We start from the raw sequence: 24,176 nt of genomic DNA, 5'->3' as shown, positions 1-24,176 counted from the left end.
TCAGCTAGAAATGTTACTTTATTTTAAAACATATACAGAATAATAAATATTATTGGAAAACTTAATAGCCTTTTTCTCTACATAAGGCAAGTATAACATGCTATGACTATTTCTATGCAGCAAAATATAAACAAATCTTAGACACTGATTATTATGTATGTGTACTAACTACAAACATTTTCCCTATTACATTTATGTGGGAAAAAACTTTTATGCAACCAACATTTGGCATTCTTTTTAATCTATGTTTTTTCTTATTCATTTCACGAGGAAATAATAATTATCCTTTTAAAAAGAAAAAGAAAAAATACAACTAAAAATCCACATCTTTAAATTTTTGTAAATGCAAAAGCACTGGTAGAGTGAAATGCAAGGTATTGTAACAAAGAAATATTCTGAAATTTTCAAGGTAACTCTTTGGCACTAGTGTTTTGAGACATTCACCTGGCATCAGATAATTCAGTATCAGGGCTAAGGTGCTAAAAAGCAGGAAGTTCAGTGTTTCTCATGACAAATTCAAATTGATGGGTCACATATGCAGCACAAAAACCAAAGTAGAACATAAAAGGAAATATCACACCATCATAATTTGATCTTTCAAATTTTTTTTGAAGTTCATTTTTTATTTCCTCATTGTACAACAAAATGTATAAACCCTTAAACAAAATTAAGTCTTAAGGAATCATGCACACTTTATACCCAGTGTTCCCTTTATTTGTTTGGTGTTCAAGGCTACATGCTCTACAGTAGTCTTGATCAGGCTCCAAAGTCTGCAAGCTGAGTTTCATCACACCTCTTCCAGAGCAGTTCTCAGCATGGTGCTCCTACCTACATTTTTCCAGAGTGCTGCTGAACATACTCTCAGTTTAAACTCAATCAACTTGAAGAACCTTCCCACAGCTAAACATACTCTCAGTTTAGACTCAATCAACTTGAAGAACCTTCCCACAGCTAAACATACTCTCAGTTTAGACTCAATCAACTTGAAGAACCTTCCCACAACTTTCGAGGTAGAAAAACTGAGGCACAGAAAGGTTAAAAAACTCACATATATTTTCACAAATCAGGAGAAAATTGGGAAAAGAAAAATAAGTCCTCTGGAGCTGGAGAGATGGCTTGGTGCCTAAGACCATCTGCTACTTCTGCAGAGGGCTCAGGTTGGCTTACTAGGGCCCACGTGGTGGTGTACAACCGGCAGTAACTCCAGTTCCTAGGGCTCCCATACCCTCTTCTGGCCTTGGCAGGTACTGGATGCAAGTGATGCACATACATACATGCAGGAAAAGCCCATACAACCATGAAATAAAAATAAGTCTTTAAAAATAAATAAATAAATAAATAAACAAACAAATAAATCTTCCCTGAATCCCTGGGTCTATAACTAAACTTTTAAGTTACTTTGGGTACATTTGAAATAGATGTTTATTTACATGGTCATTTTTTTCTATGGAATATCAATTTTTAATAGATGTCTTTTGATGCAATAGCTATTACTTTAAAAAATATTCTTTTGTTTCATTTAATAACATATGAAAAATGTGTATGACAAAAAATGAGTAGTGATGTTGGGCCAAATGCTCATTACTATTCCTATAATTCTTAATCTCCTTGAATGTATAATACAGTATACAAATCTTGCCAAATGTGAAAAATCACTTAAGAGCTAAATGACAGACCCTTAAAATTCACCAGGAAACAACCATCATATAGAAGTGAGAAATACAAAAAGTTTAGGACTTCTATGTGGTAAACTGGCTTGTAATGTGATTGGTGTGCCAAGTGGCCTTTTGCCAACTCAACAAAATCTAGGAATGAATGTAAGTAAAACAAAGGAAAAAAATGTGGCTATGGCCTTAGAAAGTCTGTGCAAAGGAGCTAATAATACAGTTTTGGTCCCTGAGAAGGCTTAACACCAGGATTCTATCCAGTCCTGCTTAACAGATGACCAAGCTCCTTGGTGTCAGACACTCTGAGAATACTTCCTTAGACCTCATTCATATAGTCACAAGTTTTTCTAAATGTCACAGGAATATTAAGACCAAGTAGGCATCAGAGAGGAACTCTGCTCTGCTAGATCAGTGTGGAATGAAAGTATCACAGCACACAAAAATTGTACTACTCAGGAGGCCCAGTGTAATGACAGATGTCTTTAATTCCAGCACTGGGGAAGTTGAGGAAATATGACTGTGGAGTCCAAGGCCAGCCCGGGATACACACTATGACCCCTTTTAAGGGGGTAAAGAGAAAACGAATTATGCAGCAGGGCAGTAGTCTATGCTCATCAATACTCGTTTCCACAGACCATCTGGTTTTCCACGTCTAAAAAGCACTGCATCTGAGTACTTTACAGAAGCCTAAAGACCATCTTCTAAAAGTTCAGCACAGTTACCAGCAACTGAGCTGTGTGGGACAAAGGAGGAGGCTCTGTGCCTGCACATTTGAATATGAGTCTATCAGAAGTAGACATGAGCAGGCTAGGGATGTAGCTCCAAGGTAAAACTCTTGTCTAGCACACATGCTGCCCATGTTTCAAAGAAAAAGAAAACAGATATGAAACTTAAGGAAGGAAAAAGATCAATATATTATTTCTGTGATGAACTGGAAATGACATTAAGCAGAACAAAATGACTTGAACAATAGAAATGAAATAGAATCTTACTGTTGTACAAACAGTAGCAAAATATATTTTACTGATATTCTAATAGAAACAACCACAGTGATCGTCTTGGTGATCAGCTACAGCACTGGAAAAACAGTTCCACTCCAAAGGTATCAGTGTGGGCAGTTACACTTTCCTCCTCCAGAACCTTCACAGATATACCCTTTTGACAGAGCAGAAAAATGCTCCAGATGGTATCCTGTATCTGGGTTCCAGTAGGAATGGCTAATTGATGCTACACTTGATCAGTACTTAAAACAGAAAATCTTTCAACTGTAAAAATGTATGAGCAAAGGCATTGGCTAAGTAGAAGAGGAGAGAAATGGGCTCAATGGCTTCCAAGAGTAGTTTTCTAAATAACTGTTAACAACACTTGTTATTTTGATGATTTTAAAGATTTGGAAAAAAAGAATATAGTAGGCATGGTTTCTTACGTTTTATCAGAAATAACCCACCCCAAATATATCATAATGAAAGGGTTTCCTATTGGAGAGACCAATAAGAGATTCCTTTGCACGCTAGACTTCCTCACAAAGCTCTTACTGGGGAATTTTTATTTTCATTTGCATTTCCAAGTGAATTGTAAAAAACAGAATTTGTAAAATAGTAGTAAGTGCTACTTACTTATATGTGCACTATGTTAAATTTGAAAACTGGACCCTACTTCGGTTACTGGGACATTATTATCAGACTTGAAAAGCAATGAGTTCCTCTAGAACAAAAGCATGAATCCTACTGAAGCAATCTGCTGACCAGATGGAAACCTGAGTGGTCTCACTGTTCCAGAGCTTAGGAGAACTATTAATACTATGAAATTTTGCTTCACACACACAATGTTAATGCCTTTGGATATTCATGATGTAACTATGAGTTAAAACTTCAGGTACATCGACAGATGCATTTAAACTAAGTTCCACAATAAGTAGCAAAATGAATATGGTAATTTCCACATTATAAATATCTTCCTTGTACTAGTATAGCTATGTTCTTACCTCAGAAATGCTAATATCAAAATTATATTGATCCTGCTACATCACACTTTCCAATTATGTTCAATAATTGGAATAAATTAAGGTTTATACTCCTAATGATACTGATGATTAACAATATTTCAAGAGCTGATACAAAAAAAGAATGAACTTGAACACTTGCTAAGTACTGCTTTCTGCAAGGTTTTCAGCTGTTTAAATCATTTTGTTGCTGTTCTTCACAAATCACTGTCTTGATACACCAAGGTCATCATTCATACAATTCATTGAATCTGACAAATGAGCCAGACAACCAGATTTCTTTATATTAAACTAGTATTTTATTTGCCCTTTTATCCTACCATTCAGTGAACTACTCTCTGGGTATTTGCTTCAGAGAGATGGCCTTTTTTATTTGGAAAAGCACGTTTGTGTTAGTGAGAAGTTTAACTGGGTATTATTAAAATCCATGTTCTACCTCAGCTAACTTATTTTATCCAACCCAATTTTTAAACTTGGCATATTGCATTTAGATAAAACAAAGCATGTGGAATATACAACATCCTAATATGGTGTATTATATAATGATACGTTGTATCACTTTGTGCCTTGCTCCAATTTAATGCACAGGGAAGGCTATTATGGATAGAAGAATCATTTCTGATCTAAAACACTGTGTTATTGACAGCTATTTTCCATTTAAGAAGGTTGATCTGTTTTGCTGTTTGTTTCTGATGCAGGGTATCAAACCTGGGGTTTTGTATACAGTCAGAAGGTTTAGTAAGATGTCTGGTAAAAACTTCAGAAGGTTCTACCATTTCAAACAACAAGAAGGCTAAACTGTTGTCATCTTTGCTAGAATCTCCCTTAGAAAGTATGCATTGCCCTTTGTAGAAACAGTCCTAAGCCGTGTCATTGACCTGTTTACTAAATTCCTATGGTATGTACTTAATAGACACTCTCTAATTTAATAACCTTACTGTCAAGTTTATTAGTTATTTCTTCTGAACGGAAAAAAATACCTCCTGAAACAGAAAGCAGGTATTTTTCATAATGGATCCAAGTAGCATAGGTTAAATGCAAATAAATTATCTCTTCAAACTTAATCAGTTGTCCTTAATTGGACAATGATACAGAAATGGGTCACTCTTCAATTTTTTCTCTATCTTTCATTTTCACTATCTTCCATTGAACGTAGTATCTTTTTCTAGCTACTTTACATATCTATAGTTAGGACATTTAACATATACACAGCAATAGTTAAATTAAGTGAATACTTCAAATGATAAAGGCACTAAAATTGATCTGAGCTATTGGGAAGTCACCCTGTCGATGGAACTCTGCACCACCATTATTAACTCCTCTCTCTGCTTACTTCGGTTTTGGGGTACATGTAGTAGAGTCAAGTTGTTAAAAGACTAAAACCAACTCAATTCATATACCTCCTATTTGAGTCAACTACCTGAATGCTACACATGCTTAACACAAACACAATGCCAGTCACGTTTACTGTACAGAGCCAGATTTCACAAGAGTTTCTTCCTTTCCCAAGGTACTCAGGTAAGAATATCTGCTCCCCTATAAAGACTAACTAGAAAGACCTCACCCTTATTATCTGGTTCAATCATGTTAAAATGTTTTAAACAAGTAATTATGAAAGCTTCTAGGTTAATGGAAATGAAAACAGGATTTGTCTCATCAGAGAGAGTTTACACCCAGACAACCATTGGGAGCTTTGTGCTGCAGAGGTCTGGACCCCACCCTGGTGTTTGCACCAGGCTCCCTATTGTCCACTAGATCATTAGTTAGAACACAGGCAACTCTCACTGAGAGTCTTTTCTGCTTGGCATCTAGTCAAAACCACAGACCCCCTCCAAGGCCTGCTCTTTAAGCCCCCAACCCTCCGTTGCATCTTAGTCTGTTTTCATATTGGATTTATTCATCTCCCCAAGGTTAAAATTGAATTCTTTGAACACTTGTATAAGGACAATTCCCACGGAGACAGTTGTAAATCCACAGGCCATGCCCAAGAAGTCCACCAGGCCCACATTGCTCCACTCCCGGAAGAGGATGGCTGAAGCCAGTAGGACCAGTGTGGTAAACACGACATAGTAGATGGCCCCAAACACAGAGGAGTCGAAGCACTCCAGGGCCTTGTTGATGTACCTGAATTGGACAATGATGCTGCAGCCCAGGACAGCCAGGAGCACAAGGCACAGGCAGAGGGCTCTCTGACTAGAAGGATTGTTGTGTAAGATGTCTTGGGCTGCCAGCCCAATGCCCTTGGTGGAAGGCACAGTGAAACTCCCCAGCAAGGAGCAGATGCTGATGTAGACCATGATGTTGGTGGGTCCGTGGGCTGGTGCAATCCAGAAGATCAACAGCAGCAGCATGAGCAGCACAATGCACAGGTATCCCACAAACACTGCAAGACAGATGGCACACAGTGACCAGGGAAGCTGCCTCATCAGACACCATCCAGAGGGCAGAGCCCAGCCACTTCCTGATCCCTTACCAGCCACTCCTTCTATCAAGGAGAGAGATCTAAGGGAGGACAGGTAAGCACCCAACAGCTCTAGCTTGTTTACTATATCCACTAAGTCCATTCCACAAAAACTATCCCCATTATTACTATTCCCATCATGCACATAGTCATAGGAATCAGGAAGTAGCTCAGTGGTAAAACACTTGCCCAACACACTCAAGGCCCTGGGTTTGATCCTCAGCACAGTAAAACAAGTATGTGTAGCTCCAAACTACTGCAGCCACAAGGATAACACTAAACCAGAACTGTTGCCTTCTTCAGGAATGTCTGTGGCAAGGAGTCTTTGCCCTGTGTCCTTTACCATTAAAGACCTCATTATATTTCTGCCTCTGCATAACCCTACCCAACCAGGCCACAACTACCCACTGCCCCTCCAAATGGATGGAGACATATTCTAATGAAAAACTACTCCTAGGACTACCAGGGCCACACCTGGAGTAGCTGAAGAAATTATGATCACTTCCATTGACAGGAATCCCCTCATAGCTACCCCCAAAAATGTGAAATCCTGCTCCAAAGTGTCTTAACTACTAATGTTTGTTGTTTTTTTGTTTGGTTGGTTGGTTTTGGGGGTTTTGGGTTTTTTATGGGTTTGTTTTTTGTTTTTTGTTTTTCTTTTTTTCTTTTTTGGTTTTTCGAGACAGGGTTTCTCTGTGGCTTTGGAGGCTGACCTGGAACTAGCTCTTGTAGACCAGGCTGGTCTAGAACTCACAGAGATCCTCCTGCCTCTGCCTCCCAAGTGCTGGGATTAAAGGCATGTGCCACCACAGCCAAGCTTTAACTACTACTGTTTAAATAACCTACTCTATAAGTATCATTAGCAACAACAACAAAAACAGGCTTAAAATCCTGAGGTTAAAAATGTAAAGCTAGGGGTTGGTGAGGTGGCTCAGAGGTTTAGAACACTGGTGCTTTTCCTAAGTTCAATTCCCAGCACCCTCATGTTGGCTCACAACTATATATAATGAGATCTGGTACCCTCTTCTGGCCTGCAGGCATACATGCAGACAGAACACTGTATACATAATAACTAAATAAATCTTTTTTTTTAAAGTGATGCTAGTCACATGATGGGTTTTATGTTTTCTTATAGACTGGGCCTTGTGTTGTCATTCTGAGTGGTCTAAATTCAAAGGATCCTCCCAACACAGCATTTGTATAGCTGAGACTGTAGGTACATGCCACCTCTGTACCCAGCTGCAGGATAAGTTCTTCCTTTAGAGTCAATTACAGAATACCTACCAGACAGATGATACTGAGGGTGTGACAGGCCATAAGCTAAAATGAGGATAATCTGGAACTGTGGCAGTGTCTAAGCCCATACAACCTTTAGAGCAGTGTCTCTCAATCTGTGGTTCTCAACCCCTTTGAAAGGGTAGAACCCTTTCACAAGGGCCACCTAAAACCATCGGAAAACACAGATATTTACATTACAATTCATAACAGTAGCAAAATTATAGTTATGAAGTAACAACGAAAATAATTTATGGCTGAGGAACTGTATAAAGGGTCACACAGCATTAGGAAGGTTGAGAAGCACTGCTTTAGGGGATGCACACAATGGATGTGGGCGGGGTATAAAGAGCACACATAACCATAAGTTATCCTATATTCTCCACAACTTCTGAATGTCTCCTTGGACTTATAAGTAAAAAAATCTGCTTATGATCATCAGAGCTAGGAATTATATAACAAAGTAGTCCTTGTATATGGTTCAGACCCATTAACATTTTCACAAATACAACATCCATGTAGGGTGAAGGATGACTATTTTTTCTCTGTTTGGGACTTCAAGAATTATCCTCCATTTCAGAGGGTCATGTTGCTGATAGCAGTGCTCACGCTGATGGTATATGCTCAGAGTAAGTCAAGGACATGACATCTCCTAACAGTTTATATCTACATCTACCAATTTTTTTGCAACGCTCACATTTTGGGTGGTCTGCCAACTTCAATATGCCTTTTCCTATAGCTGTACTTGAACATTAACATTAGAAGGTAGAATCTTACTATGGCTCCTTTATACAGTTTGGTATTATATTGATTGCTCTGAAATTCCATGTACAAGGTTGTATTTCACAACCTGGACTTCACAGATCTAGAAACCAGCTGGAAATGCAAATCAGTTAGTGCAGGCACACACAGCAACAAGTGTGGACATGCAAACAAGCAAGCAGGCGGTGGGAGCTCAGCCCCTCAGGAGTGAGAAAAGAGATTGAGCCCTGTACTGGAGGCAGACTCAGGAAAGGTCAATGGAAGGATGGTTAAAAGCTGAGATGGCATCACCTACAAACTGGCAAAATGGAATGGCAGGCAGAGAGACTGGTACTTGTGAGCACAAAATACTGCCTAATTGTGGGGTAGGTTTGGGTACTAGGGGTAGGAAATCAGAAGCAGCCCAAATGTAAGTAAGCAGGCATGGAGTCGGCAACAGAGTGTGACTGTGGATCTGCCTGGGCTTGCTCTCTGGGAAAGATGGATAAAAGGAGCCTTGAGGCTGGAAGGAACAAAATCAGATGACATTTCACAAGGATCTCTGGAATCAAGAAGGTTGAGGTAGCAGGAACTGGATGTAAGGGTATTGGAGATTAGCAAAATCGAGTTTCACCAAAGGCAGCTACGAGAAGGACAGTAGAGGCAGCCAGCATGGTAAAAGGGGTAGAGAATGGACAAGAACACCAGCCACAGTGGGTACTCAGACAGCAGCCTCAGTAGCTATGTGTTAGAATGGAGGATTCCCATGCAGGAAAAGCTCTTTGTTTTCCTGTGCTCAACCTGAGTTTCTCATTTCTCAGATGCCCACAGATCTGTGAGCTTTTGATCTGTGTGCCAAGCATTTTTTCATCATTGTCCTCTTTGAAGGAACCAGCTTACATGTTTTCTCTTTAGTAACTCAACCTCATGAAACCTATGCCATAGATACACTATTCATATTTTGTCCCTATATCTGTCCTTTGTACATTTAAAAAGTGCATAAGCAGGGCTGGAGAGATGGCTCAAAGGTTAAGAGCACTGACTGCTCCTCCATAGGTCCTGAGTTCAATTCCCAGCAACCACATGGTGGTTCACAACCATACGTTATGAAATCTGGTGCAGAATGTTGTATACATAATAAATATTTTTTAAAAAAGTGCCAAGCTTTTGCTTTCTGGAATGATGCTGCCAGCACTGAGACTGTGCATATCATAGCACTCTCTAAGTATCGCCTTTCTCTCTGTGGTGCTGTGCGTCTCATTCAGGGTCTTGCCATTCCATCATTGAAACACACACCCCAGGCCAGTATTCTCTAAGTATCCTTACAGAACATTTTCTTTGACTTTTCATCTTTGAATATTAGGCATCATATATTTCAAATTTCATTTACTTTTGCCTGCATGTATATCTGCATGAGGGTGTTGGATCCCCTGGAACAGGAGTTACAGACAGTTGTGAGCCACCATGTGAGTGCTGGGAATTGAACCCAGGTCCTCTGAAAGAGTAGTGCTTCCAACCTCTGAGCCATTTCTCCAGCCAGAGGCATCATATATTGGCGAGTTTGGGAATATAAGTTCCGGTTTAAACTTTCTCTGGGGCAAAAATTGTGTTGTTTGTACCTTTAAAAAGAGAGAGAGAAAGAGGGAAAGGGGGAGTAGGGAGCTGTGCCATGAACATACTAGCAGCACTGTGTGGATTCTGTAGGTTAAAAAAAAGATACACACAGTTGAGAGGCTGAAGTGGAGGCATGGGAAGAGCTGGAGGGAAGGGAACAAGGGTAGATTTTATCAAAGTACATTGTTATGATTTGTTTTAGATTCTTTTATGTGTATGAGTATTTTCATTACATGTGCATCTGTGTACTACTTACATGCCAGGTACCTGAGTTGTTCAGAAGTGGGCATCAGGTCCCTGGAACTGGAGTTACAGGTGGTTGTGAACTACCATTAGGTGCTGGAAATCATACCTCACTCTGCTGGAAGAGCAACAAGTGCTCTTAAACTCTGAGCCATCTCTCCAGTGTAGAGGACCCTGAATGACGATAGCATAATAATGCCATCTTATGCATTTTAGGAACTATTACTATTTTAGGAACTAACACTCAGTTAAGTTTCTGTTTCTTTACATCTATTTTCTTGTAAAGCATATGTTCATGTCTACCGTCAAGAGAGTCCCAGCCACAGACTTATCTCCTTGCAACACATCATGCCTGGCAGGACAGTAGCCTCCCCTGCCCCCTGACCCTTTTACCCTACTTAAGCCATATTGATCTGTCTAATAAACTGAGACTTGAAGCTGGGCTTTGGTGGCACATGCCTTTAATCCCAGCACTCAGGAGGCAGAGGCAGGCAGATCTCTGTGAGTTCGAGACCAGCCTGGTCTACAAGAGCTAGTTCCAGGACAGCTCCAAAGCCACAGAGAAACCCTGTCTCGAAAAAACAAAAAACAAAACAAAACAAACAACACTGAGACTTGATCAGAGTACTGTCTTGTCTCCATCTCTCTTGTCTCTTGCCCCCTCTATTCTCACTCCCTCCCCCAGGGTACTCATTGATTGACCCTGAGGGCCGGGGCACTCCAGCCCATCAAACTACACTATGTATACATGTATGAAATTCTCAATAAATAAATATATTTAAAAACATATTAATATCAACAACAAAAAACAAAACAAAACTGGACATGGTGTCCTATGCCTGTAATCTGAACAGGTAAGGATGGAGGATTGCTACAAATGTGGGACTACCTTGGTTAAACAGCAAGCACCAGGCCAGCCAAGGCTCCATATTGTGATCCTGACTAAGAAAAAGAAGAGGAACAGGAGGAGGTGGACAAAGAGGAGAAAGAAACATAACGAAGAAAAAAGAGGGGAAAAAAGAAAACCTATAACCTAAGAAAGCAGACAGTTCATACCATTTTATATTTTACATTTTCTTAACATTTTCATGATATCTAATTATACATAGGGCTGGAGAGATGGATCAGCAATTAAAAGTCATATTGCTTTTGCAGAGGACTCAAGTTTGTCTCAGTACCCAAATGAGCTTACAACAGAGTGTAGCTGCAGTCCTATGAAGGTCTGACACCTCTGGCCTCCAAGGGCAACTGTACTCATGAGTACATAGCCATGCACAAAAATAAAAATAATGCATAATTATATATATATAGATGTATATGTAAATTACAAATGCATAAATATATTGGAATCTGAACATAACCGAATCACTCATACTCATCTAAAATAACTGGGACTGACAATATAGCTTAGAGGTTCAATGCTTATTTAGCCTGCACAAGCCAAGGTTCAACTCCCAACATGGTGGCAGAGGAATAACCTATGAATATTCTCCTCTGGATACCATATGAACCCTTCAGAGCACTCTTGCCCAGTCCATAGAGTGGTCTATTTTTTAATATATTTATACTCTTTAAACTCATACTCAGAAGATACTTTGGATTTTATTAGAATTAGTAAAAATTAAAATGTGAAATGTTTGCAGATGTGGTGGTTTGAATAAGAATGAGCCCTAGAGGCTTGTATATTTTAACACTTGCTCTCCAGTTGTTGGAACTATTTGGGAAGGATTGGAGGAGGTGTGTTACTAAAGGCAGGCTTTGAGTTTTCAAAAGACTCATACCATTCATTCCCAGTTCGCTCTCTCTGTCCCTTGCTTGTGAATCAAGATGTGAGCTCTCAGCTGTTCTGGCCAACATTCCATTGTTCCCCCATCATGGACTCTTAACCCTCTGAAACCATAAGTGCAATTAAATGCTTTGTTTTATAAGCTGTGTTGGTAATGGTGTTTTGTTGCAGCAATATAAAAGTAACAAAGACAACAGGCATAAAATATCAAAGGGAAATAGAGCCTTAGCTAACATCATTATGAACTCCCCAGGGTATCCAACCAAATTTAGAGTACCTCTGAAAACTAGGTTAGGCTTGTACTCACAGCCAGCTGACGTACACACACAGACTGAACAGCCAATCCAGATCTGTGGTGACAAATCAGAGTTGACCTTGCCCTGCTGGAAAGTGTCAGGACAGAGTGGTATCATGAGATGTCTGGATTCCTCAGGAAACAGACATGGCAACCCTGATAGAAAGGAGTTACCTGGATTGGTCAGCTTCTCCTCCAGCTCAGCCTGAGTTGTCACACTTTCAGACTTTGGGGAATGGATAATCAGCACGACAGAACCTGCACAGCTTAGCAGACACCCCAACTTGCCCAAGATGTTGAGCTTTTCCTTCAGAAGATAAGAAGCTAAAATGGACCTTCAATTAAATAAAAGAAATCATTACAGTTTAAATCAAACTATATGACTTGCTTCTGCTAATACTTTATCTAAACAACTCATACTTTATTCCTAGGTGTAATTTATTTTCATTGCAGTTATTTTTTTTAAGTTTTTATTTGTATTTTGGCACTGAGAATCAAATCCAGGACCTTGCACATACTTTAACACTGAGCAACATGTACATCCAGCCCATCATTTAGTTTTTACAAGAAGAAAAACTAATTTTCCCATTAGGAATTTATTGAAGTTTTGATTCAACATAAGTGGATTTTTGTATCATTTGCATGCATAGCCAATATGTAGTTGATAATATCTTAACTCATATTACTGTATAATATCTTAATTGTCTCATAGATATGAGATACACCAGTAGAAATGTTATGATTGACCAAAATATAAAATATTCCCTCCTTATTTATAAAAGCAAACAACATACATACACATAAACCAAGAAAAATACAAAAATGCTGTCCGTAACTAAAGTATGAAAGAAGAAATATGGATGGTTATTTTTCACTAGTACTCAAAACTTTATAAATATAGTTCTGTTTTTTAAGATAAAAATCATGTATAAATTAATAAAACATCAATGTGTTTCATCTCTTGTTTCCCTTTATAATGTCAGTATACAACCTGAACTGGAAAAACTGGCCTTTCATTAGGTAATTCCTAAATTGCTGTTATCTATGCTGATTGCTGTTTTCTATGCTGAAGATATTCAGAAGATATGAACACCCAGGAACACGATGCAACAGGTTCATGGATTATTTTCTTTGACAAATAAGGTCCCAGACAGGATCACTATTGAAGCTAAGACTACAAAGTTAATGAAGAGGCAGGAGAAATGTCCCCTATTGTCACTGAAATGAAGTGACCATAAACAAGAAGAACCATACCTAAAATTATTTAATGTGTACTATCATTTGTATTTTTCAAGGGAAAGGAGACAATGAGGTAGAATCTCACTGTGCAGCACAGGCTGGCCTGGAATTCATGACAGCCCTCCTGCCTCAGCCTCCCAAGTTCTGAATCATAAACCACTACACTCAGGTAGATTAGATCATAAATGTCTGTCAGTGGCTAGGCATTACAGCATGTTACAACCTGTGATATTACAGGGAAATTAAGACATCAGAAAGGGAAGGAAGAGGTCTAAAGTGAGTGAGAAGGAAGATAGGCAAAAATAATAGAATAAATATGCCAAAAAGCAGAAGGGAGGGTTATCTTGGGGAAACAAGAAAACCAGCAAGGGGAGGATGGCCTAGACTGGGTAGTAGGGGGCAGAAAAAGAACAAAGTCTAGTAACAGGTATGTGTGAAAGGATTATAATGAAACCTATTACTCTGGGTCCCAACTAATGTATTTAAATATTTAAGAACAAAACAAGAAAAAAATTAAAAATGGTTAGAACTTAAATATTGTCTTCACAGGAGAATGTGGCTGTGGGTGAATAAGTGATTAAGTGGCTGGGACAAGGCTCCTCTCAGCTCTGGCAGGAGGTAGGTAACAAGTCACAGGTAAGTAAGAGACACAAAAATTGTCTTTATAGATAATTGGTTCATCTTTGCAGCTGCCCTTAGAAAAGCCGATGAACAGGTTGTCTGGGCAAGGTAATGACCTTGGATTCATTAGACTCTCTTTAGTGGCTATTCTTTCCTAGTTATTCAAAGAAATACTTAGGGAGGGGGTTACAGGGAGGGGGTTACGACTACATTTTGCAAGAAATGTCTTCAGTCATTGGTGAACTTCTAAGAAATCCATAACTTGTACTTTGGGAAATAGAGAATGAAAGATGACTGGATAGACCAGGGCAGGAAGGCACGGGTAAGAGACCACAGTCTGAAGGCTCACCATGTCAAGTACCACACTCTGGAACATCATTTTCTGAATGCCAACACTAGACATAAAAACCCACAAGGCTGAAATTCCTACCTCTGGCTTATACCACTTTGTGTATAGCATACAGAGTACACTATACTGAACCTGCAGTTTTGTCCTGAAGGAGGCCTAGCAGTCCAGTGTGGAAAACAAACAGCATGACTGACACAGTATAGTAAGAAAAACATGACTAGATCTTTTGCAGATCAGAATGTAATAGCCACTTGTAAGTTTTGGTTATTGATGAGGTATGAGTTTCATATACCAAAGTACAAATTTCTTATCATATACATAATTTGAAATATTTTTCTCCTGAATTTTCTTTATTGATGGCAACCTGTGAAACATGATTTTTAAACATTTATTTTGTGTGTATACATGTGTGTGAGCATCCATGCTATAGTACACATTTGGAGGTCAGAGGACAGCTTACAGGAGTCTGTTTTCTCCCTGTACCCTGTGTACCCCAGGACTGAACCTAGGTCATCCACTGGGTTTGGCAGCAAACCAGATGTCAGTAAAGATCAGGTGTGTCTTTATCTGCTGAGCCATCTCACCAGCTCATTGCTTGTTTAAAATATATTCTTTACCAAGTTCATACAAGATACAATGTATCTTGATTATGTCTACCCCAACTCCATCCCAGTCACTCATCTTGGACATCACAAATATGTCTCCCTCCTATCTTCATGTCTTTGAAGCACAGAGGTTTTACTTTTGGTATCTGGTTTATTTTTTTCTTCATGTGATTTTGGAATCATATTTAAATAACCTATTGCCTGATTTAAAAAATTATAGTGATTTAAATTGTTTTCTTCTAGGAGTTTGCCAGTTTTAGCTCTGTGATGCATTTGGGGATACTTTTTTTGTGGTGCGGTAGAGGCCACAACTTTAAATATTTGCATGCAGGTATTCTGTTTGTTGGCATCATCTGTTTTGTTTCTTCACTCTGCCAGAGGAGGGAATCAAACTTAGGACCTTGCATGGGCTTAGAACAATACTGAGTAGAGGTGATGAAGTAGACACATATGAGCTACCGCCCCAGCCCTTGAAAAGCTTTTTTGAAAAGGCTTTTCTTTCTTATTCTGTTAGTTGAGTATTTCTGGCAAGAAGCCAAATGACTATGTGAGTATCTCTGAAATCCCAATCCTATTTCATTGATTTCCATGTCTGTCCTTAATCCAGTATTAAGTTTTGATTACTGTAGTGTTGGTTTGAGACAATGTCTCACTGTGAAATCCCCATGTGTCAGCCTCCCAAGAGCTGGCATATACCACAACACCCAGCTTCACCCTGGAAGAGCTAGTCTTACAGGTGTATACCACAACACCCAGCCCCAGCCTCCCAAGTGCTGAGCTTACAGGCATATACCACAACATCCACCTTGATTACTGGATTTTGAAAGAAGTTTTGAAATTCCTCCAGCTTTGTTTATATTTTCAAAATCATTTATCTATTTATAGTTTTTTCCATCTGCACATAAATTTTAGTGACAGTATATCAATGTCTATGAAGAATTCAGATGGGACTTCGATAGAATTGTGCTGAACCTAAAGATTAATCTTAGAGTATGACCGTGCGATAATAATGTTATTTTTCTGTTCTGTAAATATGGGCCATTTACTACATCTCCTTTTAATCCACTCAGAAATATCTTTTGGCACTAGCACCTGCTTGATGATTTGGAAAAACTTACATAGTTTTCAGAGTGTGACTGCCCTTCTTATGTGAAATTTATTCCTATTTCATTTACTTTGGTGCTACTAGATATAAAAGTTTTACTTTTATTAAATCTCTTATTTAATATCCATCAATACATAATATTTAATATCCATCCATACATAATATCCATAATATCCATATTGGGTCAAATATACTCCCTATATTCTCTCTAATTCCTCCCCATCCCCTAACTTTTCTCTCTCAGTGTCATATTCTCATTCTCCCTCCCCACATACCCCATCTCTCCCTCTCTCCTTTCTCCCTTCCCTTTAATACCAACGGAGTACATTTAACACTGCCTGTATAAGCAAAGGTATGGGACCTTTACATGGATAGTCTCTCAGAGCCTGTATCTATGAAGAAAAGTGATTCAGCCTCTCCCAATAGCTATCAGTAAGAGAAGGTGCTATGCATTCTATAGGGAAAGAAAAATAATAAATAGTCTTACCCAAATTAGAACCCTGTGAGCTACAATCATGACTGACCTGGCAGGATGTGCCCCCTGGGGTAATAGTGGCAAAGATGATATGGAGTAACCAGCCACTTTCTGTACCACAAGATGAAACTCAAGTCTAGAACAGTTAACTGAGACAAAACCAAAAGAAACAAAAGCTGTGTGTGGCTAAAACCTATTACTATCATTCTGCTAAATGGATATAGTAATAAACTATGGCCTTGTTGGAGGAAGTATGTTACTGCAGAGGTGGGCTTTGAGATCTTAGATATGCTCAAACCACACTCAGTAAGACAGACCACTTCCTATTGCCTGCAGGATCCAGATGTAGCAGTTCCATATCCAGCACCACGTGTGCCTGCACAATGCCAAGCTCCCCAACCTTAATGATAATGAACTGAACCTCTGAACTATAAACTGCCACCTCAATTAAATGTTTTCCTTTATAAAAATTGCATGTTTATGGTGTCTCTTCACACCAATGGAAACCCTAAGACAAGTACATCTCCAAATCCTTGGAAGAGAAGCTCCTCTTTACACTGGATGGTGATTAATAGAGAGACCCACACTGAATAACTGATTAACTGTGGAATACTCAGCTCTAAATGGGACATGTGTACTACATCCCCTCTTTCAGAGATCACTGCAAAAGGGGAGGTGACAGAAAGATTCTAAGAGCCAGAGGGGTTGGGTGTCTATACAGAAACAGGTTTTACCCAACACAATAATGCTGTTAACAGCACATATGAACTTCAGTGGTTGTACCTGCCTGCATAAGACCTGCACAAAATCAAGTCAGCCACAATGTCAGCATGGAAGGAGGAGGCACTCATGAAGTCTCATCCAGAAATAAGAGTCAGTTTTCTTCAGGGATGCTGCTCCTGGGAGGCTACCTATGCTCCAGGAGATGATCCTACACTCAAGCACATATAGGCAGCACTCAGTGGACTTGGTAGGTGTTTTAAATTTTTTTCCTAAGCTGGGTGGTTGTGGTGCATGCCTTTAGTCCTAGCACCCTCGAGGCAGAGGCAGGCAGATCTCTGGGAGTTCATGGCCAGCCTGGTCTCCAGGATAGGCTCCAAAGCTACAAAGAGAAACCCTGTCTTGAAAAACCAAAAAAAAAAAAAAAAAAAAAAAAAAAAAGAAAGAAAGAAAGAAAAAGAAAAAGAAAAAGAAAAGAAATTCCTAAAGAGTATATTTAGTTGGGAGGAAAACATTGGGGGTACAGGAGAAGTATAGGAGGGAAAGTGGGGTAGATTTGATCAAAATGCATTGTATGCATATATAAAATTCCCAAACAATAGAAATCATCAGTGACTATATTTGTTCCTTGTCTTTTCTTTGTTGGAGCTTGTTTTTGTTATTGTTGCTGTTGTTGCTGTTGCTGTTGTTTTTGTAAATTAGAATTAGAAATCTGTGTTTTCTTCTTGAAACAGTTTCAGTAGTCTCTCTAGGAATGTGTTCATTTCTTTTAACAATCTGATGCCCTATATTTATTTTCATTTCTGTATAGTTGTCAAAATGTCCTTTTTATTTCTGGTTTTTGTAGTTATAATGTTGTCTTAGTCCTTTTTCTTTTGCCATAAGTAAGTACAGCAACTAGGTAATGTAGGGAGTACTTCTTGTAATTCACCTTTATGATTGTTATTTACAGATAATTTACACTGTTAAGTTTTAATCCTCTTTAGACTAAAAGGGGAATTGTAGGGGGAAATGATGACCATGCCCTCTTCGGGCTAGACACCGGTAACGCTGACCAGGCCCACTTGGGCATGGTCAGAGTGAGTAGCAAGGCTTTAAATATCAGAGAGCCACACACGTGGCCCTCTTTTTCTTTCTTCCGCCCAGCTGAGTGGACAAGCAGGCATCTGGTGTAAACCTGGTCACTGGCTCCGTTGTGTGAGTAGTTTCTTAATAAACTATCTGTGATCAATCTAGTTCTGACTTCACATAGCGTTCTACATTAAGGTAATTTATAGAAAACAGAGGTTTATTTAGATCAATTCTGTAGGTTGAGGGTCTGAGGGCATAGCACCTGGATCTGCTTAGCATTTTACTCACAGAACACAGTGGATGAAGTTACAGCAGGATGGAGCAAGTGTCTGAGCTCAGGTCTTTCCCTCTTACAAAGCAGTCTCAGGAAACACCCTGCTGACCCTGTCTATACAACGTGCTTTTATCACATTCACACCCTCCATTGCCATCATGGACATTAAGTGTTTTTACCTACTTATTTTTCTGTGTACAGGTGTTATACCTGCGTGTGTGTCTGTGAATCACATGCTGCAGAGGCCAGAAGATGGTGTCAGATCCCTTGAGACTAGAATTATGGACAGCTGGGAAACACCATGTAGGTGCCAAGAATTAAAAGGAGTTCTCTGGAAGAGCAGCTAGTGCTCTCAACTGTGGAGCTATCTCTATAATCACCCAATTTTTTCCTGTTAAGTTTGGTTCTACATATTCTCAAGTTGTATTGTGTGCATATTTTATTTAACTGTTACATCTTCCAAATGAACTAACGGTTTTATTATAAAAAGTCCTTCAGTAACATTTTTTGCTTGTACAATCTGCTTTGTCTGGTAGATAGCTCTTTCAACATCCTCATGGTTACCACATAGATAATATACTGTATCTTCCTTTTTCAATTGTTTTAAACATTTTCTGGAGGAGATATGGTCAAACGTAGGTTCCAGGGATTCAACTTGGGTCATTTGGCTTTGTGGCAAGTGCCTTCACCAGCCCCTGTGTCCTCTTATATTAACCTGTTTGTATTGTGGAATATATGAATTGATTTGTTTATGTCTAGAGATACTTTTGGGAGAGGACCAATGCATAAGGTAGACAGAGACCAGGGATACTGCTAAACAACCTACAGCATACAGGCCGCCTCCCCCACCATACACCCAACAAAGGCCAGGGATGCGCTACACAACCTACAGCATATAGGACAGCCCCTTCAATACACCCAACAAGAAATCTCTGGCCTCAAATGGCAATAGTGCCAAGGTTAACCCTGATTAAGGAAAATCGAGGACAGAGAACGTAAGGTAAAATATCCACAAGAGATGTGTCTGGGTGAAGGCTTTTGGCATTAATTTAAATGATTTTCTGTAATTTGGAAACTGTTTCCAAATTAGTTTGTTAAAACCTCTATTTAAGAGCACTGGCTACTCTTCCCAAGGACCTGGGTTCAATTCTCAGCAGCCACATGGCAGCTCATAGCTGCCTGCAATTCCAGTTTCAAGGGACCCAACAATTTCACACAGACATACATGCAGGCAAAACATGAATGCACATGAAATAAAAATAAAGAAATCATTTTTTAAAACCTCGATTTAAAGTATATTTGTAATGATTACTTTATCATGCATTAAACTGTTGCATATAAAAGTGGACTTATGGGGGGGGGCTCTCTGTTTTATTCAGAAATATAAACTGATTTTCTTTCCAGTATCGTATTCTTTTCTGTTCTTTGTAAACCCAGCCAGTTACCCATTATCAACAGATCTTTTTATAAACCATGCATACATATACTTTGCCAATTTGTTGTTTTACAATTTAATCTGATTTAGCTACAAAAAAAAAAAAAACCTCAACAGGCCTGGTGTTGGTAGCACATGCCTTTAGTCTCAGCACTCAGGAGGCAGAGGCAGGCAGAGTGAGTTCAAGACCTGCCTAGTCTACAAGAGTTAGCTCCAGGACAGCCTCCAAAGCCACAGAGAAACCCTGTCTCGAAAAACCAAAAAAATAAAAAAATAAAAAAATAAAAAACCTCAACAGTATATTGCTTGAAGCAAGCTCATAGTTCTGTGTTTGGTCCCTAAAACCACAGGCAGGGGGAAAAAGTCCTCTACTTCATTGGGTGAATAACACCTCCTGTAGAATTGAGTCAGTGGATGACCTAACTATAAAAGGGCATGAGGACTGATGTACACATTAAGTGTGCTGTGTTCAGAAATCATAGAATCAGCTTCCCTTCCATAGAAACAGACTGGGAAAGCTGAGGATTCATTCAGGCATAAGCAGATTTCTGTGCTCCCAGACTTTCTGGGACACTCAAAATACAAAGGGACATCAAGAGACATTAATAGCAAACATATAGATGGATAAAAACAATGTGTTAAGAACCTATTTTTCAAAATTACATGTGAAAAGAACACTTGAGGTTTTTGGACCACAGAATCTTTCTTATGAGATTTTATTTATTTTTACTTCCATTCTGCCTGAATGGAAGCCTATGCACCATGGGAGTGCAGTGTCATCAGATGGCAGAACACTGCTAAAGATACCCTGAAACTGGAGATACGGGTGGTACTGAGCAGCCATGTACGTGGCCAGAACTGAACTCTATATAACCTTAATTTTAGCGCCTGAGAGATAGAGACAGGTAGATCTCTGTAAAATCAAGGACAGCCTGGTTTACATAAGAAGTTCCAGGACAGTCAGGGCTACATACTCAAAAGAAGAAAATATAATCCACCCAGCACTTGGGAGGTAGAGACAGGTAGATCTCTGTGTATTTGAGGCCAGCCTCGTCTACAGAGCTAGTTCCAGGACAGGCTCCAAAAGCTACAGTGAAACCCTGTCTCAAAAAACAAGTGGATCTCTGTGAGTTTGAGGCCAGCCTGGTTTACAGAGCTAGTTCCAGGACAGCCAGAGCTGCACAGAGAAACCCTTTATCAAAAAAAAATTAAAACAAAATAAAAATAAAACAAAAAAGAAATGTATTTAAAGAATTAAAATGAAAATACGAACTCTTAAGTACAAAAGACCTATCTTCATCAACAATTTTATTTTTTTAACAGAAACATTTATAACAAAAGGTCTTTTCCTATGTAAGTTGAATATTAACTATGAAAACAGAAGGTCAGTTCTCACCCAAATGGTACTCCAAGGGCACCCAAGGGAGTCACCAGGACTGTAGGGACCGCGGTGTATGCTAGGAAGTTTCCAATCTGGCCAACAGCCACTGTCAAGAGAATCACAAGGACACCACTGCCATTTTTATCACCGGTCAAAATTTTGCAAGAGTCTGTTCTGAAAGGGTTTCTTTTGAATCATTTCTGAGAAAGTGAATCTACATGTTCACAAACCCCAATGGCAGAATGGCACTGGTCGGGAGAGTAATCTCAACTCTACGGAAACGTCCAGTATTACCACTGTAACAAGTACAATACTGAATATATTTCCAGTCTTTAAATTCTTTCTTAAATTATTTTTGCTTTTATATTCCTATTTATTTATTTAGTGACAAAATGTACCATAAAAGTAGTACATGGGCTAACCATGTAATGCTTGGGCACATGCATGTGCTATATATATATACTATCTCAATCAGGTTAAACACAACTATCTACTCAAACATATTTCATTGCTTTATGGTGCCAACACTCAAAATGTTTTCAATTTTTATGATAGTATTTTCATTATCTACAGATGCACTATGCAGTAGTACACCAAGGAACCTTAAGGCCTTTACTAGCAACTTAACACCCAGTGATCAATTTTTCCTAACTACCTTCAAGTGTCCTTGGACCTGCTCTTGCATGAGAAGCTGGCCAGAGCTGGGTTGTACAGGCCTCCCAGGTGCTTCACTTAAACACAGCTTAAAAGGAGATTCCCCAATGAGCAGCCTCAGCCTCAGCTACGAAGCATTTTGCTTAAGAGACATTATATGACAAACCACGTGGGTATTTTTTTAATGTATAGTTTACTATTTAAGATCATGTAGCACCATTTAAGTAGTTTACCATTTAAGATCATGTCCCTTGAGTAAAAAAAACTTCTTTGTTAAATTAACTGTGCTTACAAAGCAAGACAGCCTGAACATGGTGTTACATCGAGTGCCATCAGCTCTGCTACATACCGAGGAAGGAGAAAGTGCTTTAGCTTCTCCCCATCAGGGCTACCCACCTGGTGGACAGCCAGAGCATCTGCCCCCTTCTCCCAGTCAGCACTCCACACTTTCTCATCTCCTCTCTTCTAACAAATGAAAGGACAACAGGGAAAGAGAGGGAATCTGAAGTGCAGAGTGGGAAGTACAGGAGGACCTTCAAAGTCATACTCTTCTTGTCCCTTCCAGCCCCGCCCAGGTGAATGTCTGACTTTAGAAATAGACACCAGAATCTTTGCTATATAAGCCACTTACTTGCAATTGTGCCAGCCCACCACACAATGTCTGTTAAGTATGAAGTACCTATAAAAAAAAATGAGAAGAACATCAGAAAAGCAGGTTTATTAGGAGTGTGTGTGTGTGTGTGTGTGTGTGTGTGTGTGTGTGTGTGTGTGTGTGTGTGTGTGTGGTGTATACATACAAGTCTATAGGGGTATGCACAACTGTGCACATGTTTAGGCCAGAGAAAGGAATCAAGTATCCTGCTCTGTTGCTCTTATTTGCCTTATTTCCTTGAAAGAGGATCTCTCCCAAAAGCTGGAATTCAATTTTTTGCTAGGCTGGTGGCCAGCAAGCCCCCAGCAATTCACCTGTCCCTGCTCTGGGGTTACAGATACTCATGAAGCCATTCCCAAATTTCTCCATGGGTGCTAGGATATGAACTCAAGAGCCTCAATGTTACGATGAATCTTTCCGCCAAAAGCCACCCAAGCCCCACCACCACATGTGCGCTTTACGACAGCCGCCCACCCGAGTTAGGGCCCCAATTAATGCACAGAGAGACTTGTATTAGGTTCAAATGCTGCTTGGCCAATGACTAGTATTCCTCATCTGTTAGCTCAGTCTTAATTATCATAAACCTATGTATTTTATAACATTTATAAAGGATGCCTTTCGCTGGCACCCTCTCTTGCCGGTGGCTCACATGGCGCCACTGGAGAAGGAAGGGGAAAGGGGGGTGGGGCTCAGGAGGCTTTTGGCAGAAAGATTTATTGTAACAAAATGATGTCAGTGAGCGGGATGACCCCATGCCCCAAGGTTCCCAGAGAAAGAGGGAAACCTGCTGTGAGGGAAACCTGCCTCTCAGTACCTCAATAATTGTACATCAAGCATTTTTACCCACTGAGGCATCTCTCCAGCCTTTAGAAGCAAGTTTATAGACTATAAACTATATATGGGTGCTGGAGAGATGGTTCAGAAATTAAGGGCAGTTACTGTTCTTACAGAGGACCCAGTTCCTAGCACCCACCCCAGGCAGCTCACAACCGTCTGTAACTCCAGCTTCAGGATACCTAACACTGTTCCAGTCTCTGAAGACACCTGTACATGCTGTATCCCTTCTAACACACCTCAATACACAGAGACAGAAAGACAGACAGACAGACAGACAGACAGACAGACAGACAGGCAGGCAGGCAGGCAGGCAGGCAGGCAGGCAGGCATGCACGCACGCACGCACGCGCGCGCACACACACACACACACACACTATGTAGCTAAAAAATTGTTTCAATCTTTTTTTAAAAGCTATTATGTGCCATCAAGTAAGAGATTTACAATTGCACTTAAGAGAGAAACCTTCACATAAAAACTAAATAATAAAAAAGAATGAGTGTTATCTTGCTTATTTACCTCATAAGTAATCTCTAGTCTATCAATAGGTGAGAAGCCACTAAAATTGTGAAGTTGTTTTGGGGTGTTTTGCTTTTTTTTCTCAACCAATACAGGCTAATCCCAAAGACAATTTGCTCATAGATTGGTTTTCTTTGGCTAAATAAGTCACTACCTA

The 24,176-nt window shown here is 39.5% G+C and overlaps 1 protein-coding gene across 5 annotated transcripts in view; it reads right to left on the bottom strand.

The window, feature by feature from the left end:
* Nipa1 (NIPA magnesium transporter 1) overlaps positions 1-24,176 on the bottom strand; it is a 43,987-nt gene continuing 19,811 nt past the window's right edge. For 4 of the 5 annotated variants that reach the window (XM_027404743.2, XM_027404745.2, XM_027404746.2 and 1 more), the window contains 4 exons: positions 22,645-22,692; positions 21,375-21,465; positions 12,259-12,419; positions 1-6,052 (listed from right to left, as the gene is read on the bottom strand). In XM_027404743.2, coding sequence (XP_027260544.1) covers positions 5,541-6,052; positions 12,259-12,419; positions 21,375-21,465; positions 22,645-22,692 — 812 coding nt within the window. In that variant the 3' untranslated portion in view covers positions 1-5,540. The remainder of the gene's footprint in view (positions 6,053-12,258; positions 12,420-21,374; positions 21,466-22,644; positions 22,693-24,176) is intronic. The other variant, XR_003483143.2, reaches the window with a different exon arrangement.

This window comes from Cricetulus griseus, chromosome 3, assembly GCF_003668045.3.
Source record: "Cricetulus griseus strain 17A/GY chromosome 3, alternate assembly CriGri-PICRH-1.0, whole genome shotgun sequence".
NCBI lineage: Eukaryota > Metazoa > Chordata > Mammalia > Rodentia > Cricetidae > Cricetulus > Cricetulus griseus.
This window is presented reverse-complemented; position numbering and strand designations above follow the sequence as displayed.